This window comes from Poromitra crassiceps, assembly GCF_964638095.1.
Source record: "Poromitra crassiceps genome assembly, chromosome: 30".
Classification (NCBI taxonomy): Eukaryota; Metazoa; Chordata; class Actinopteri; order Beryciformes; family Melamphaidae; genus Poromitra; species Poromitra crassiceps.
The window spans coordinates 8,908,080-8,927,584 of record NC_139652.1 but is presented as its reverse complement, the minus strand read 5'-3'; the positions used below and the strand labels follow the sequence as shown (position 1 = coordinate 8,927,584).

The following is a 19,505-nucleotide window of genomic DNA, read 5'->3' as shown; positions in this document are numbered from 1 at the left end:
CCCAGTAACACACCCAGAAATACACACCCAGTAACACACCCTGAAATACACACCCAGTAACACACCCAGAAATACACACCCAGTAACACACCCAGAAATACACAACCAGTAACACACCCAGAAATACACACCCAGTAACACACCCAGAAATACACACCCAGTAGCACACCCAGAAATACACACCCAGTAACACACCCAGAAATACACACCAAGTAGCACACCCAGAAATACACACCCAGTAACACACCCAGAAATACACACCCAGTAACACACCCAAACACTGGCCTCATGAGGAGAGCCATCATTTTCACTGTGCTGGACTACTGCGATGCAAAAAGAAGGGGAAGGTGATACTTTCTCCGTTACACACGTGTCACACACACACACACACACACACACACACACACACACACATGCACGCACACACACACACACGAGACACACACACGACACACACACGTACAGTGTACAGTGGGCTGCAGGCTGTTCACAGAGCAACAAAACCCTATCAGTTGTCTCTGCTGCAGCTGTCTGTGTGTGTGTCCGTCTGACTGAAGGGGCCTTTCTTCCACCAGAGGCAGCGCAGAGCAGCAGCTTGTGTCTCTGGCGTGACCCTGGCCCCTGCCCAGCACATTACACTGGATCTCCTGACCCCACCATATGGCTCAGGAGATCCACCTCCAACCACACCCGACAGCTGCACCAGAGCTCAATATGAAACTCAGCGGCTACGTTTACATGCACACAGAATGCTGTTCTTAACCCGCTTTTGGTTATATTTGTCTTTATTGGCAACATCTTTGGTGAAAAGCAAACATTGCTTTGGTCTTTTTCACTCAGTGTAGGCGCTGACTAACCTGACGCTGCCAGATGGACGGTTTAGCTCCACATTACGTTTCACCATTACGTCGAGAGAATCTCTTTTGATCTCGCGAGGTTATCCATCTTGCAAGCAAGGTTAGGCGCTGACTCAACATACTGTAATAATAAAACTGAATGTAGACAGCTTGTTCTTCTACCTTCTTATATTCATTCTACACAAACTGCTGTGGTTGCTTCCATAAAGCATCACTTCAAGTCAATATGAAGTCACTTTTTTTTCTTTTTTTTGGGGGGCATTTTACCTTTATTAGATAGGACAGTAGGCAGGCAGGAAAGGTGGGGGAGAGAGAGAGGGGATGACATGCGGCAAAGGACCACGGGGTCGAACCCGTGTTGGCCGAGCGAAGGACTAAGCCTTTGTGGTACGCGTTCTACCAGGTGAGCCCCAATTTGAAGTCACATCTTAAGCCCGTTGTCCACCAGATGCGGTACGGCTCCGTGCGGCTGCCTGAACAGACCCACACCCATGTGCCGGGCCGGGCCTCAGGCCAGAATGCAGGGCTCTAAAGACAGGGCCAGGAGAGTGGGAGGGCTGTCACTAAAGCTAAAACCTTATCAAATGGGGGTCCGTGGTCTAATCTGTGTCAGTTTAGGGGTCCTTGATGTGAAAAAGTTTGAGAACCACTGACTTACATGATGACCCCAGCAGGTAAACCCATTCAAAACCCGTTGGGTCATTAACTCATTGAGTGCCATGGACGTCCTTCGACGTCCAATTAAATAGTGACGTAGAGTGCCACGGACGTCCTTCGACGTCCAATGCGTTTTTTGACGGTGGGACGTCGATCAAAGCCTTCCGCAGCTCCTGTACAACTATAGTAGCTATTGGAGGTCTATAACCTATTTTACAGAACCCTTAGGTGGCGACAGTGCTCTCCAGATTACAGAAATGTCAGGAATACACAGCCTGAAATAGCCTTGATCAAAGAGAACCCGCTCATGCTGCAGTCCAGAGCCATGTAGATTGTTCTGGCTGCAACTGACGGTGCGTGCGAACACAGTCAATCCGCGCACACAACTGAGTCCTTCTGCCTCTGTCTGTCTGTCAGCATAGTTTCTCCACATGATTAGCCGCTAGAAAAGCAGCAGCGCGACACTGAAAAGCCAAACCTTTCACTGCAGTCCGCGTGTGGCTTCTCCATGTTGCGCTGCCTGGGAGGCGGCGCACCAAAAGCATTCCGAAAATAGACGCTTGGTGCGAGGCTGTGTGTTACTAGTGTGGGGAGGAGTTTTCAGCTGAGGGGGGGGAGGGGGGGTGGGGCACGCAGGGCAGGACACAACTACACCACATCACTACATCAGAAAATATTATCTAGAGTCAGTGAATGTGCTTGAAATGCTGCATTTCACAAAAGGCTGAATATCTCAGCTTATAATTTGAAATGCCTGAAAACGCTGAAAACAACCTATCTTCTCCGGCTCATAACTAAAGAACGGAAAATGGTATCAATAAACTTTTTTTTGCTGATGATACAATAGAGTCTCCTTGTTCTTTTTGCGTGTTCGGTGTTTACATAGTAATATCACACAATATTCTGTGGGCCTCGAGAAATCACTGAAAACGCTCTGAAAACTCTGGCACTGGGAGCGTCCGTTCTCCAAAAGTGGCTGGCACTCAATGAGTTAATCTGGAATAAGGCTGTTTTTGTTTTAAGTACTGTAATATTTATTTTTAATACTCTCAATTGGCAGTTTTGAACAACTACAGTCGGTCTTTTCTGGGAAAACATACTGTTTGATTCACAGGTGATCTGTGGGAAATGGAGCACAGAAACACAGCTTGTCAGCAAGATCAAAACAAACAGGAAGTGTCTGATAAACACTTGAATGACTGAGCAGCTGACTCATTGGAGGTTCTCATACGACAGCACTGACGCACCGACGGGGCAACGAGGTTTCGTTTTCGGGTTTCGTGAGTTCCATCGACTCGAGTAACGTCTCAGTCTGGTGAAGCTGGGAACAGAAACTGACATGAAATCTATAGAATATACTGTGCAGTGTATCATGTGTTTGTTACATGATACACTGCACAGTATATTCTATAGATTTCACTTGAAGGCTCCTACGTGTCCGCGTCGGATGTAGCGTCCGAGCGGGTATCGAACCGGAGGTCTCACGCACACCAGGCATCCGTCATTATATCTAGTCAGCTAAAGGGCCCACTAGCCAAGCAGACATGAAGGAGTCTTGAAGTGTTTGTTGCAGACAGTACTATTTGCTATTTCAAGTTCAATAGAAACTCAGCAGACACACGCATGTAAACACACACCCAGGTTTACATACATCCTACTTTCCGCATGTTGAGAAACAATTGAGTCTGTGGACATTCTAAACAGAGTAAAGCCTTAAAGCAAACAGACAGGAGAGCCGGTCTATAAGATGTAATGCCAATGTCAACACAACGCAGCTCAACCTCAAATTAAAGGTGAACTCCATCTTAAACTCATGGAGGATGGCCGTACTGCAGACTTCATTATCTGACGCTTTGCTTGTAAAGATTCTTTTATTATTGCTGCTCCACTTGAGCTCTTCGTTTTAAATCCATCTGAGTTTTGACAGATGAGGTAGAGCAGCAAATGTATTGTAGCGAATCGGTAATTACGTGTATTGGGGTGTTTCCGTGCTTGGCTAGGAACTGATATGTGTGGGTGTGTTCCTAGGGGGAGGGGGATATATGTGACCAGCGGCCGGGGCGGAAGCGAGTCAGGCCATGTGGGCGAGCTGACCGGGTGGTTGCATGAAGAGCTAGCAGCGAAGCTAGCGGCTAGGATCTGTTGTGAAGCCAAGAATAAAAGCCTGTACCAACTTCAAGTCTCCAGTTCCTTGGACGAATACCAGAAACGTTACATTGGTGTCAGCAAGTAAAGCGGTAACGCCTCTGATTCGGCCGAGAGGGGAGAGGGTGAGAAGGAACGGCAAAAGAGACGGGTGGTGCGGCTTTTTGGCTCAAGACCTAGCGCTAGTAAGTTAGCTACCAAGGGTGCTAACTGCTAACTGCTAGCTGCTAAGACCACGTGCGATGGTGCGCGGAGAATGGCCATCGGTGAACGGGAGGAAAGGAGAGCTGACGGCGGGGATCAGCTCGATGCTGGCGGGCATGGAGGCCCGTGTGTTGAGAGAGGTCGGACGGCTGGTGGAAGAGACTCCTGCCTGGGCAGTAGAGGTGATGCGGGCGCTGCGGGAAGTCATGCAGCGGGTGGACTTGATGAGCGCGGAGGTAATGCAGCGGGGAGAGCGGCCGGAGGAGCCACGGAAGAGACTGTGTTGGACCTGTGGTGAGCCGGGCCACGTGGCGAGGTGGTGCCGAGGCGGTCCCGGGAGACGGACCGGGTATGCGGGACAACGACATGGACAGCAGGGAGCCTGCTGGGCATGCGGCGAGATTGGACACCTGGCTAGAGAGTGTCAAAAGGCTGTCGGGGACCGGAGGGCAGCGGGAGAAGAGAGACGTGCAGGCGGCGGACAGGTGAGACTCTGCTGGACTTGCCAGTCGCCGGAGCACTTGGCCAGGGACTGCACTGAGAGTGGGGAGGCCGGAGGTGAGACACGGGCTGGGGAGAGTGTGAGCAGCCGGGGAGAAGAGAACGTTGTGACGGATAGGAGAACGGTGCTGCAGGGGAACAGCCAGAGGGAAGAGAGGGACATCGTCTGCAGCGTTGTTACAGTCGGGAGAGCGACGCTCGTGTCTCCGAGTGAGCGAGGGAGGTTACCGCCGGGGGAACCGGCCCAGCCTAACCGCTATACACCCCCTAACGTTGCACTGCGGAGAGCCGAGGGGAAGATCGACGCCGGTGGTGTTCGCTCTGCTGTCCTCAACCCTGGAGGAGGGGGACGGAAAAACGAGCGAGTGCGAGGCCAGGAGGACGACGCCAGGGTCATCTGGAGAGTCGACGGGCGCGAGTGGAGACCGGAGGACGAGGATGTCGATCCGGTGCTCGTTCGTGCATTTGGCTACTGGAACAAACAAAAGGGGGGACCGAAAAGAGTGCTTCAGGTGGGACAGAAGCTGGGAAAAGGGGGGGATGGAAATGGGGTTTAAATGAAAAATTAAGAAGTTGCTGGGAAAAGAAAAGTTAAGGAAAATGTGGGGGCTTGTGTTTAATTGAGATGTGGGGGTTATTGTTGAATGGGAAATGTGGGTTGAATTTAAATGTGTGAAAAAGAAAGGAAATAATGAAAAACTAGACATTATGGAGTGCCTAATGGGAAACTAGACATTATGGGGGTACCTAATGGAAAACTAGACATTACGGAGTACCTGATGCAAACTGGACATTATGACGGGGGTGCTGAAAAGAAAAGACTGTTGTTGGGGAATTAGAATTTGATGTGGTGATGGGAAAAATGTTGTGTTGGGTGTGTTTTGGTACAGGGGGATATGTGTGTGGGTTGTGCATGTCGCGTGGAAGCGACATTAAAGTTGTGTGGGGGAAATGTAGCGAATCGGTAATTACGTGTATTGGGGTGTTTCCGTGCTTGCCTAGGAACTGATATGTGTGGGTGTGTTCCTAGGGGGAGGGGGATATATGTGACCAGCGGCCGGGGCGGAAGCGAGTCAGGCCATGTGGGCGAGCTGACCGGGTGGTTGCATGAAGAGCTAGCAGCGAAGCTAGCGGCTAGGATCTGTTGTGAAGCCAAGAATAAAAGCCTGTACCAACTTCAAGTCTCCAGTTCCTTGGACGAATACCAGAAACGTTACAGTATGTTTGTTTGATTGAGAAGCAAATATAACACATAGGCTCTGACCGTGTAACGCTGTTTGTTCTAGAATTTTCTGCATCTATATCCTCAACTAGAAATCTCGGGGGCGCTAATATGACAGGGCCAAGGGTGTATTTGTTTACTGGCCGACTTTGATCCAGTTCATTAGACCAACAGAACCAGAGTTGGTACTTCCTCGACTAGTCCTCTTTGTTCACATAGTCCAAAGAGTGGAGGCATGTATCTTCATGGCATCTGAAACAGAGTTCCTCCTCCCTGCCTTCAGTGCCTGGCTGCTGTGTTTTCATTGCTCATGGTCTTTTGGGAGAAGGAGGAGTCAGCCTGTTGCTAACTAACATCCTCCAACCAGCGGCTGGGCTCCTCGGACCAGGCAGGAGACATAAGAGAGGAATCCTGCATTGAGAAACACATTTCCTCCCAAAGCTTGAGGAATCTGATCTGGGGAGAGGGCTTGCGGTCATGAAATCCATAGACTAGATCTGGGGATGAATTGTCCAGCATAAGTTCTTTCTACCTCATAGCCTACTGTACTTTGCTCTGTGCTTTCTACCTCATAGCCTGCTGTACTTTGCTCTGTGCTTTCTACCTCATAGCCTGCTGTACTTTGTGCTTTCCGAAGCACCGTTGAGTTTTACTGAAGCATTTTGTAGTTGACTTTTGGTCTGAAGCACTAACATGCTCCACTTCAAACAATGGAGGCCTTCTCCTGGTCGAAATTTGTTAAAAACAATGACACCAAATCATAGTGCCACCATTCATTACCGTTTGCCCTGCAGATTAGACGTTTCAGTTCCAGTCTACTCACTCTCTCTCTCTCTCTCTCTCTCTCTCTCTCTCTCTCTCTCTAATACCTGCACACATTTCTCATGTAGGCCTAAATATATATCATTTGTTTCTATTTTGCTGAAGTGATTTGCATTTAAGCTCACCTGACAAGGCAACTGACAAAAGACTTAAATCAAAAGGAAAACAGATTCATATTTGCTTTATTTCAGTTAGTTTTGGAGGCAGACTTTGCACTTTTAATTTCAGTTTCTTCTTCAGTAGCTTTTATTTTATTTTTTATTTCAGTTTACTAAAATGTTTTTTTCGTGCCGAGTCTTCAGTTTCAGTGAACCCTGACCTTTGTGCACTCGCTTCAAACTGCACACAACTTGAGATTTGACATCCCCTTACAGTGACCAGTTAGAGAGCATGACATAAGCAAACACATGTGGACACACAGCTGTGCCAGGACAGGAGAGGGATGAAACCTGAGCTGTGGCAGACAGAGCAGCAGCGGCACCAGGAGAAGACAGGGGAGCAGGGAAAGAACGCTGGGAGAAACACTGAATGTAAGTAAAGGCCATTCACTGGAAAGAATGACGGCTGGAGAGAGGGCCTTGTTAAATGCTGACGAATGGCTGGCTGCACATACCATCCTGTTCCTTAAAGGTCCTGTTTGCACCCTAACGCCACCTGGTGGTCAAGAGCTCTTGTTGCATCCTTGAAAGCCCAGGAAACATGGGTAGACCTTTAAGAAATTATCTTTCCCTTTCCTACAATAATTTGTTCTTAATTGACTTCCCTAAATCACCATAAAATTCTATTCTCTATCTATACAATTCCTGATACTTTAAAAAGGATGTGTTATTTGTCTGGGTTGGGATGACAGACATTTTTCTTACATTTCAACACAACACGTTTTAAGAGCAATAAATAAATAAAACATGCCGTTAATAATGAGTGTTGAAAATGAATACAGATGTATTGAAAATGCTAAACTTGTCAATGGCCTTGGCCAGAACACATAAGATGATCCGCAGATGATATATTGAAATAAAACCGTGTATCTTTTAAGTTGGCTATATTGATTAATGCCTTGATAGAAACTACTAAAAGGACCAAAACCTATAAAACAAAGTAAATTCTAAAAAAGTATACTTCCTCCTCTAACAAAACGTTAGTTTTGGGTACAATGTACATGTAGGCCAGGCATGTCCAAAGTCCGGCCCAGGGGCCCGGCTTGTCTCTCAAAATATACTATCTGGGGCTCTCCACACAGTATTGGTTAATCAAGCGAGTTCAACCTTGCGTGTTTTCCCCCGTTCACCTAACGATGACAGCACTATCATACAGTTTGTAGACAAACACCAAGTACGACAACAAACTGTTTTCAGACGGTAAACAAAATCCTTAAAGTACAAAGTATTGTATGTTTTTTTTGGTTTGTTTTTTAATAACCCATATGATGCGAGAAACAGCTGGCCCTCCGGTATCTTCACATGATCTAATCTGGCCGCCATTCAAACAAGTTTGGATACCCCTGATGTAGGCTATCATAGTAATCTGGAATCAAAGTTCAACCATCATCAAACTAAACCACCACCACCACCACCACCAACAACAACAACAACAACATCATTAATAAAATCATGAACACAGGTTTTGTTGATTGGACCTTTTATTTCCATAGTGGGGACAAGCTCAGAGGCAAAGATTTGTTGGACTTTTCTCTTGTGGCAGAAACTAAACATTATTTTGCACTGCCATCGTTTTGAAAGGCACATGTTGGATTTACAGTTTGATTTCAGACAAAGCAGAGAATCCAGTATGAGGAAGATGAAGAAATAATAAATAATGAAAAATGAGGGGTGATGATGAAGTTGAGGAGGAACCTGAAACCTTTAGTAGGCAGAAGACAGAGGAGTGACATACTGTAGACAAAGAAACAGAGTGGCAGGCAGGCACGCACGCACACACACACACACACACACACACACACACACACACACACACACACACACACACACACACACACACACACACACACACACACACACACACACACACACACACAGATAAGCCATTTTAGCTAATCTTGGCATCTAATTACAGATATAATTACGGAACATGATATATTCCAAGATGTTCATTAAGCCCAAAAATAGTAGGCTATTCACAAATAGAATATTTACACACACACACACACACACACAAATGGGCAAGATATTTGGATGCGAAATCCAAAGTTTTTTTTCTTCCTTTTCTTTATAGCTATCTAAGAGATATTGATAAGTCGTCACTGTCTTTTAAATCTCTATGTGGAATCCTGCCCTTACAAAACTACACAAATAGAAGAACAATAGAAGACGAATACAGCAAAGAATTCATTGTATACTCAGAATAGAACTCAAGAAGAAGTATAAGGTGTCATTGCATAGGTATACAGTATGAGAAAGGAAATGTACAGCAAATACTCAAACTTACTCCTCAGAAAGATTAGCTGTTTGAAACTTGTTACTCAGTGTAGTCCATTTATTTTAGCGAGTAGAAACAAGTTATCGGAACCTTTGTACTTGACCTAAAGTACTTAATTCAACAGTCTGATAGTTAGTGGATAGTAAAGACACATCACAGACTTAATATGTGTGTGTGTGTGTGTGTGTGTGTGTGTGTGTGTGTGTGTGTGTGTGTGTGTGTGTGTGTGTGTGTGTGTGTATATATGTATATATATATATATACAGTATATATATATATATACAGTATATATATATATATATATATATATATATATATACAGTATATATATATATATATATATATATATATATATATATATATATATATATATACATATATACACACACAGACACACACACACACAGACACACACACACACACACACACACGCACACACACACACACACACATATTTTTTTTTGATTTAATGGTCTTAATTTTTCACTACAACAATGATCATCTAAAAGAGTTAATAAGAAAAAGTCGCTCATTTTGAAAACATTAACTTCTCTCAGCTTAGATATGGAATGCATAATATCACAAGAAGCTTTTTGTAGACACAAAATAAATGAATTGTGTTGGAGCGTTTGAAACATTATTCCCACCCTATCACCAACCACTTTCAGCTTTTAGGAAAGCTTAATTGTGGACTTGGAAAATGGAACCATCTTCTCGGTTCCAGATGACCTCATCCCTGCCTGTCAGCCAATAAGGGTGTGTTAAAGACCAGTACTATTGACCAACGTCCCGTCTGCGGTCTCCAAATTGTGAACTGTGCAGTTTTGTGGTCAGTGCCATGCCAGTCCAGTGAATATTTACAAGCACTTGGGAAGCATGCAAAAAGAATAAAATATGAAAGATGATGACATTGTTCTGAGCTAAATTCAATCAAACCTGTGCAAGTTTTGCTATAGACAATTTTCATTCGAAACTGTAAATTTTATGTCATAACGCATCCGCTTTCCATCCGAAACGTGATGCATTTGACTCCTGAAATCGCGCATGTTATTGCGTAATGAAGCTAAACTGAATTTAGCCCTGAGAGACAAAAATACAGACAACGAGACCTTCATCAAATAGAAAAATAAACAGAACACACAAAGAGGCAGTTTGTCATCTTCCTGTGCACACAGCATCCATCTACCTCGTGATTTATGTACACACTTATCCACTTTCCTGATCAACCAAAAACTACAAACAAACTACAGTATTACCAAAACTTTAAATTACCTATGTACTCAAATGAATAATATTGGACTATGATATCGTATGGAATACATTGGCAGAGCACACCCAAAATAAAGATTTTTGCAAACACAATAGCATGTTTATGTCCTCGTTTGTGCCCTTTGACAAAAAGGAATGATACAACTAAAATAAATAGACTTGGCTAAAGCCTCCTAAGAGAAGAAAGTGCCTCTTCCGTTGCCAATAGGTATTCAGTGTTTCATTGCCTGAGAGTTGGTCCACTGTTTGATTGAAGTAAATAACCGATGACGTCAAAAATATTCTCATTAATACTGCTGTGGCAAGAGGTCTTTAATACTAAGCGGAATGCTTGTTTGCGGAGGCAGTCTTTCAGACACTGGAGGATCTACCTCTCTCTGTCTCCTCTCTCAAAAGTGTCCTAGACCCAGTACTGGTTCTTTTTCAAGGCCGGGTTCGTTGTCCGACAGTGCTGCAACAACTCCGGGTCCGCGTCTTTGGCGTCCATGTTGGACATGGGAATGTTATTGGCCGGGTCGGTTTTCCGAAAGGTCTCTGCGCTGGCCACCTCTCCGTTTTTGGGCTTGGTCGCTGCCGCCGTCTGGACGTCGTGCTTGCCAGTCTTGTTCTTGCGGATCAAGTAGTAAGCCAAGATGGCCGCCAGAAGCAAGAGGAGGAGGATCACCAGGATGGGGATGAGAATAGACCAGAAGTTGCTGCGCCGGGAGACCACGGGTTTCCTGTGGTTGCCTGTGCCGCCGGAGGAGGTTGTAGTGGGGGCGTCTCCATGGGGCCAGTCCATGTTGCCCCCCCAGCGGGGGCTGGCTGGAGTGGCACGAGGGGACCCCGCCCCACCAGGGAGGTCATTGCTGTCGATCCACGGGGACTCTGGGGGGACCCTCAACAGAGTGGCAGGGTAGACGCCAGATGCATTATAGGGACCCGTCTGGAAGGAGAGCACACATTCTGCAGGAGGGACCCCGTGAGACTTGAGCAGGAAGCGGGCTTCGTCCTGAGTGAAGCCGCCTCGTGATCCAGAAGAGCTGTTTAGGATCTCCATAGCGACACGGCCCTCGTCCAGGTCCCGCTGGCTGAACGTGTCCACGGGCTGACCCGCCGCGGGACCTCCGGCTCTCACAAAACGAGCCCCTCGTGGCTGTTGGATCACAGTGAACGTGGGGGAGGTCCTGGTCTTGTTTGCCAGGGGAGTCGCATCCAGGAGCCTCCTGTCCAATCGGACAAGAGCACCTTGGGGTAAGAGAGGATCCTGAGCAATGTTGGCCAGAGGCTGGACTGTGATGTTGAGGACAGAGGACACGTTAGCAGCACGGCTGCGGGCCACAAACGCCACGCTGTCTCGAGGCGAAGTGGACTTCACAAAGCGCACGCTGACTCGGCCTTCTCTGATCTGTGTCTGGGTGAAGGCGGAGGTGGGCTGCCGGTCCACCATGACAGCTGCATACTTAGGAACACTGGTGATCTTGTAAAGGACATCCTCCTCAATAGGACCTCCTGTTGTGGCCCTCAACATGTCTTCAGTTATTAGGGTCTCATCGTCTCCTTGCTTCACTTTGATCTCTGGGGCTTTGTCAAGAACCAGGGTGCGAGCAAGGATGCCGATGTGGAGTGTGTGAGGCTCTGTTTGGTGTTTCCCGTCGGAAACGATGAATTCCACAAAGCCATCGGCAAGCCTGCCATCGCTGACAAAGCCCACCTGTCCGTGATTGACCATCTCTTGTGTGAACTCAGAGACGGGGTCCATCGTGAGTGAGTCAACCAGCCGACCGATGCCCGGGGCTTTGGTCACCTTGAAGCGCACCTCGTCCGGTGGACTGTCCTCGTCTCGAGTGTTGAGATGCTTCTGGGTCAAGATGGTCATGGAACCCTGAAGGACCTCCAGGAGCATGTCTATGCTGACCAGCTCGGGGGGGTTCGAGTCCCGTCGTTTGACGGAGACGTTGAAGATCTCCTCCAGGACCACAGCCTGGGCCGGGGAGGCCACACCACGGCCCTGAGGATTCAGGCGGGCCCGGAAGGAGAAGCTGTCGAAGGAGGCTCCCGAGTCGTCGTGGAGGTACTCCAGGTCTCCCTGAGTCACATCCTCCTGCATGAAGTAGGGGGCGTCACGGGGCAAGTCCAGACCGTGCAGGGTGATGCGTCCATGGCCCGGCCATCGCCTTATCTCAAAGACCACGTCCAGTGTGCCTCGCTCAGACTCAGGAAGGCTCGCCAGAAGATTGGAGGCGTCGAGAATGGAGCTGTCGATGGCCTTGCCCTGGCCCTGCACAATTTCCAGACCTGAAGGGAAACAATCAAAACAAACCCGATATTTTAAACAGTTTTAAATTCTAGTTTCATACTGCACACACAGCTTGGCTGCCTCCTGCTACTATTGAAGTATGTAGCAGTGTAGGTTAGACAGTTGGCAAAGTCAGAGAGGCAGATGGAGCAGGGGGTTATTGTTTTGGCAGAGCTGGTGCATCACTCATCTTTTAGACTGCTCAGACAGGGAACAATTACACAAAGACAAACACATTGGGAAAACTGAACAAGCTCAAAACGAACAACTGGCTTTTCCGCCAAAACAGCAACTGAATCACTTAATGTGCAGCAATGACAAGATTTTGTGATGAATGACCAAATGTAATCATGGCATGACCACATATAAATAAGATCCAGTGGCAATTGTGTGTTTGTTAGAGTTTGCTCATCTGTAAACAATCTCGATGCACATGTTTTTGACAGTGAAAAAAAACAAACAAATTCAAGTTCCTGGACCAACTGGGAAAATCTGATGGAACATAGAGCTGGGGGAACATAGAGATGAGGGAACATAGGGCTGAGGGAACATAGGGCTGAGGGAACATAGAGCTGAGGGAACATAGAGCTGAGGGAACATATAGCTGAGGGAACATAGAGCTGGGGGAACATAGGGCTGAGGGAACATAGAACTGAGGGAACATAGAGCTGAGGGAACATAGAGCTGAGGGAACATAGAGCTGGGGGAACATAGAGCTGAGGGAACATGGGGCTGAGGGAACATAGAGCTGGGGGAACATAGGGCTGAGGGAACATAGAGCTGAGGGAACATAGGGGCTGAGGGAACATAGGGCTGAGGGAACATAGGGCTGAGGGAACATAGGGCTGAGGGAACATAGGGCTGAGGGAACATAGAGCTGAGGGAACATAGAGCTGATGGAACATAGAGCTGAGGAAACATAGAGCTGAGGGAACATAGGGCTGAGGGAACATAGAGCTGAAGGAACATAGAGCTGAGGGAACATAGAGCTGAGGGAACATAGGGCTGAGGGAACATAGAGCTGAGGGAACATAGAGCTGAGGAAACATAGAGCTGAGGGAACATAGAGCTGAGGGAACATAGAGCTGAGGGAACATAGGGCTGAGGGAACATAGAGCTGAGGGAACATAGGGCTGAGTGAACATAGAGCTGAGGGAACATAGGGCTGAGGGAACATAGAGCTGAGGGAACATAGGGCTGAGGGAACATAGAGCTGAAGGAACATAGGGCTGAGGGAACATAGAGCTGAGGGAACATAGAGCTGAGGAAACATAGAGCTGAGGGAACATAGAGCTGAGGGAACATAGAGCTGAGGGAACATAGGGCTGAGGGAACATAGAGCTGAGGGAACATAGGGCTGAGGGAACATAGAGCTGAGGGAACATAGAGCTGAGGAAACATAGAGCTGAGGGAACATAGGGCTGAGGGAACATAGAGCTGAGGGAACATAGAGCTGAGGAAACATAGAACTGAGGGAACATAGAGCTGAGGGAACATAGGGCTGAGGGAACATAGAGCTGAGGGAACATAGAGCTGAAGGAACATAGAGCTGAGGGAACATAGAGCTGAGGGAACATAGGGCTGAGGGAACATAGAGCTGAGGGAACATAGAGCTGAGGAAACATAGAACTGAGGGAACATAGAGCTGAGGGAACATAGAGCTGAGGGAACATAGAGCTGAAGGAACATAGAGCTGAGGGAACATAGAGCTGAGGGAACATAGGGCTGAGGGAACATAGAGCTGAAGGAACATAGAGCTGAGGAAACATAGAGCTGAGGGAACATAGAGCTGAGGGAACATAGAGCTGGGGGAACATAGGACTGAGGGAACATAGGGCTGAGGGAACATAGAGCTGAGGGAACATAGAGCTGAGGGAACAGGGCTGAGGGAACATAGAGCTGAGGGAACATAGAGCTGAGGGAACATAGAGCTGAGGGAACATAGAGCTGAGGGAACATAGGGCTGAGGGAACATAGGGCTGAGGGAACATAGAGCTGAGGGAACATAGAGCTGAGGGAACATAGAGCTGAGGAAACATAGAGCTGAGGGAACATAGAGCTGAGGGAACATAGAGCTGAGGGAACATAGGGCTGAGGGAACATAGAGCTGAGGGAACATAGGGCTGAGGGAACATAGAGCTGAGGGAACATAGAGCTGAGGAAACATAGAGCTGAGGGAACATAGGGCTGAGGGAACATAGAGCTGAGGGAACATAGAGCTGAGGAAACATAGAACTGAGGGAACATAGAGCTGAGGGAACATAGGGCTGAGGGAACATAGAGCTGAGGGAACATAGAGCTGAAGGAACATAGAGCTGAGGGAACATAGAGCTGAGGGAACATAGGGCTGAGGGAACATAGAGCTGAGGGAACATAGAGCTGAGGAAACATAGAACTGAGGGAACATAGAGCTGAGGGAACATAGAGCTGAGGGAACATAGAGCTGAAGGAACATAGAGCTGAGGGAACATAGAGCTGAGGGAACATAGGGCTGAGGGAACATAGAGCTGAAGGAACATAGAGCTGAGGAAACATAGAGCTGAGGGAACATAGAGCTGAGGGAACATAGAGCTGGGGGAACATAGGACTGAGGGAACATAGGGCTGAGGGAACATAGAGCTGAGGGAACATAGAGCTGAGGGAACAGGGCTGAGGGAACATAGAGCTGAGGGAACATAGAGCTGAGGGAACATAGAGCTGAGGGAACATAGAGCTGAGGGAACATAGGGCTGAGGGAACATAGGGCTGAGGGAACATAGAGCTGAGGGAACATAGAGCTGAGGGAACATAGAGCTGAGGGAACATAGAGCTGAGGGAACATAGAGCTGAGGGAACATAGCAACACCCATAATCACTTCCTTCATACCTTTGTTCTTCCACAGCTGTGTGGAGATGTTGCTGTGAGCAGCGTAGTATGAGACGGTGATGGGGAGGATGTGACGCACGTCTGGGGCTGGCTGGGATGACAGAATGAGATCTATGGAGTCCCTCACCACCCAAAAAGGCTCTTCAGGAATCTGGTGCTCATAGAACACTGCTCCGGACTCCAGCTGGGAAAGAAAATCACAAGATGGTGAGCTGTTTTAAGGTCAAATCAAGTGATTATTCAGTGAGACAAGGTTTCATTTGTGGGTAAAGACAGAAATGTTAAATTTTCTTATTACTCTACTGTATTTTGGTTTAAAGTTAGTGGCTGTTTTGATATAAAACACTTGGGAAAGATGATCAACGTATTTTGTTTTTCAATATTGACTACTACCAGGTGTTATGTTACAGATTACATTGAATTTGCTTCTTTCCAACAGATATTTTTAGAGATGGGCAGCAAAGCAATATTAAGTTGATATTAGCAACGGTTTCTACAGGTGAAATGCCTTTCGGTAATTTGTTGATTTCACTTGACTCGGGCAGACTGTAACTCACATTTTAATTTGGTCAAATATTTCTGTGACGCCTGCAGGCACCACAGAGGAAACGGAGAAGCCGACAGGCTGCAGAGGTTTGGCAGAGTTCAAGTGGGAGACGGGTTAGGTTAGGGACCTGGAATGTGACTGCATGCTCTCTGAGGTCACCATGTCCTAAACTCAACTCTGCTCTCACACGCACGCACGGGCGCGCGCGCACAGATGCACACACACACACACACACACACACACATATGCGCACACACCAGTGTTGGGCAAGTTACTTTCAAAATGTAATATACTACATATTACTAGTTACTTTCATTTGAAAGTAATAAGTTACTTTCCAATATTATTTTCTGTGTAGAGTAACTTGTTACTTATTAGACTACTTTTGCATTACTTTTACCAAAACAACAGCAGCAGCAGAATGACATCGCCGCCCCGGAACCATCCCGAAAAATAATTTCAACCGCCTTGAAGTCAGTGTAAACAATCCAAGATTCTAAATGTTATTCTTTTGCTTTGTTATTGTCATCTATAGTGGTTATTTGCATAAAAACACACAGTTTGAATAGGAAATGATTGTATCTTTTTTAAATAGGTGCTTTGATTTAATAAAATATAACTGAATTTGTAACTTGAGTTACTTGACAAAGTAACTGGTATAATATTACTGAAATCCTATAAGTAATAAGTTATATTACTGAGTTACTGCTTATATTAACTTATATTAAAAGTAATATATTACATGTAATATGTTACTTTTGTAATGAGTTACCCCCAACACTGGCACACACACACACACACACACACACACACACACACACACACACACGCACGCACACACGCACGCACGCACACACACACACACACACACACACACACACACACACACACACACACACACACACACACACGCGCACACACACACACACACACACACACACACACACACACACACACACACACACACACACACACACACACACACACAGACACACACAGACACACACACACACACACACACACACACACACAGACACAGACACACACACACACACACACACACACACACACACACACACACACACACACACACACACACACACACACACACACACAGACACACACACACACACACACACGCGCACACACACACACACTCCCTCACACCTACACCCTCACACCCACACAGTAACTCCGGTCAAATCATCATCAAATGGTATTTTCAGCCCAGCAGTGTCTCTCTGCGTATGTCGTTGTATCATATGAACGTTTTATTTTCTGTGAGATTTCTCATCAGGCTCAAAATGGATCAGATCAGGGGGAAAGAATGTGTTCTCATGCTGATCCAGCGTGCTCACATCACACGTCAGGATGGAAATGAGTGTGGCACAGAGGCAAAGACGAGCAGCTGTGAAAACGCCACCACTCACATTCTGGGCTGTGTTGCATTCATGTGCAGTGGGAATCTTCACCAGTCTGCTTGATGCTTCCGCATTAGGTTGGTACACATTGTGCACCCCATACCCCTCCAGTAAGGTTTGTAAAGGTGGCTACAGTATCAAAATGCAATCCATACTGCTAAAATGTCAGCAGTAGTGTAATAATATTTGAAAACCGTATGTAATCTGAACACTGCTTTCTTTTGGGTTACTTTGCCAACAAAATCGATACAAATGACTGATTAAAGTTGCCAATTGTTTGCAATGTAATCACTGGAATATCATCATTATGTAACAGTAACACATTTACTGTATTCCCCCAACAGGTAATGGGGTAAAGCACCTGAACCTGAAGATGGCACTCAGTGCAGAGCAATGAATTCAATATGCAATGAGGCCCCCTACTGGCACAAAAGTGGAACATGTTGATGCCTCTCATACTGAGGGCTTGAAAAATGCTGCTAGATTCTATCTACTAAATAAAGTGTTATCAATAAAAATGATGGGATAATGGTTATCCATTTTGACATGGAATATAATATTTCATGACCAGCTAAATATTTTAGGATGATCAATATCAGCAAACTAGTATTATTTATGGATACTAGTGGACTTATACTGTGTAGACTGACTGTGTTTTACCAATAAGCGAGTCCATTATATTAACCTCTCACACGCCTAAAGATAAAACTCAAATCAATGTAGGAGTAAAATCAGAGTTAAAAAAAATATGCAGAAAAGTCACAACCCCCCCCCCCCCCCCCCCCCCCGTATGCAAGAGCAGAAACTGGAACAGTCCTAATTGCTAATTTTCCACTTGTGGGAAAGTGGTAGGCAGCAGCAGTTTGTGATGCAATGTAGGATTAGTTGGGCTATTATTTGTATGAAACTAGTATTTTGTCTCTCTTCTGTGGGCCTGATGGTACCATCAGGCATACTGCTACTGCAGTTACAGTAGACTACTGGGCTGAGTCATGCATTATGGTCTATTCATAGAAATGTTATTACCTGAAAGTAGATAAGATTTGGCCTTAAATCACTTTTAAAGACCATTCTTTTTTAGATCTGCTTTTATTTGAACTGTGTTGGATTCTCCGTCATTTTTCTACTTCTACTTTAACCCTTAGTGATTGTTTCTGGGCCCTGCTTTTGCTCTTACCTTTATTTATTTTTTATTGCTATTTATATGTATTATTATTACTTGACTTAACACATTTGAGTTTCCCTGTTTTAATGATCGTATTATTTATTTATTCATATTCATTCATTCATTCATTTATTTAACTTTGTTGACTGACTTTGTGTAAAGTACTTTGTAACATTTGATCAGTGCTTTATACATAAAGTAATTACATAAGATTTATTTAGGGAAAAAGAATAATAGTCAAACTTACAGTGTCCCCTAGCACATGCAACATTTACCAATACACGAGATATGCTGTTAAGTCATCCCTTGTGTCATTAAAGAAAAATACTTTCAAACAAATCCATGTTTTTATGGAAGCCCTGAGAAGCAAGTGAGAAATTATGTTTTGGAAAAGGAAGGACATAAATACGTAGAGAAAAAAACATAACCTCCGGTTAAAAACACACATTACAGTAGCTTCAGTTCACACAGGAACACACATTACCTGTGTTTGGGAGAAGCGGGTAATTTCCTCATACTGGTTCCTGTCATTGGCTAAGATGAGTCTTCCCAGACGAGGTGGGCGGACGAGCGAGTAGCTTATCTCGTTTCCATCCTCATTGGTCACAGCCCCCAGATTGGCACCGGTGATACGCTGTCTTGTTCCTGTGAAAGCAGCACACACACGCTCAGAACGATGCTGAGACTGATTCTGTGAAAGCACACACACGCTCAGAATGATGCTGAGACTGATTCTGTGAAAGCACACACGTGCTCAGAATGATGCGGAGACCATTCTGTAGATGGCTTCTTGCCAGTCTAGTGTAGCGAGCTTGTAAAATTAAGCAGAATCTAAAATGGTCTCTAAATGTTTGCGCCTACAGTAACTCATGCACATTTGTGTGATGTGACATTTCAGTTTGATGTGGAGAGTTTTGAGAAATGTGACACCTCGTCTCAGACAACAATGGCTGGCGTGAAAGTAACGCTCGTTATGGAATAGAACTGACGTTATTGCCTTCGTTCAGACATGTGCGCACAAAATAGTTGCATTTTTGCCGGCGCAATTTCAGACATTGCATTTGAAGACGCAATGCAGTGTTTTTGAAACATCGCTCACTGAAGATCAGGTAACA

The 19,505-nt window shown here is 46.0% G+C and overlaps 1 protein-coding gene across 1 annotated transcript in view; it reads right to left on the bottom strand.

Moving 5' to 3' along the window:
• Positions 1-9,326: 9,326 nt before the first annotated feature.
• Positions 9,327-19,505, bottom strand: part of cspg4 (chondroitin sulfate proteoglycan 4) — a 98,463-nt gene continuing 88,284 nt past the window's right edge. The window contains exons 9-11 of the mRNA XM_083662879.1: positions 18,875-19,035; positions 15,258-15,441; positions 9,327-12,390 (exon numbers count right to left, since the gene is read on the bottom strand). Of these exons, the coding sequence (XP_083519005.1) occupies positions 10,514-12,390; positions 15,258-15,441; positions 18,875-19,035 (2,222 nt within the window). The 3' untranslated portion in view covers positions 9,327-10,513. The remainder of the gene's footprint in view (positions 12,391-15,257; positions 15,442-18,874; positions 19,036-19,505) is intronic.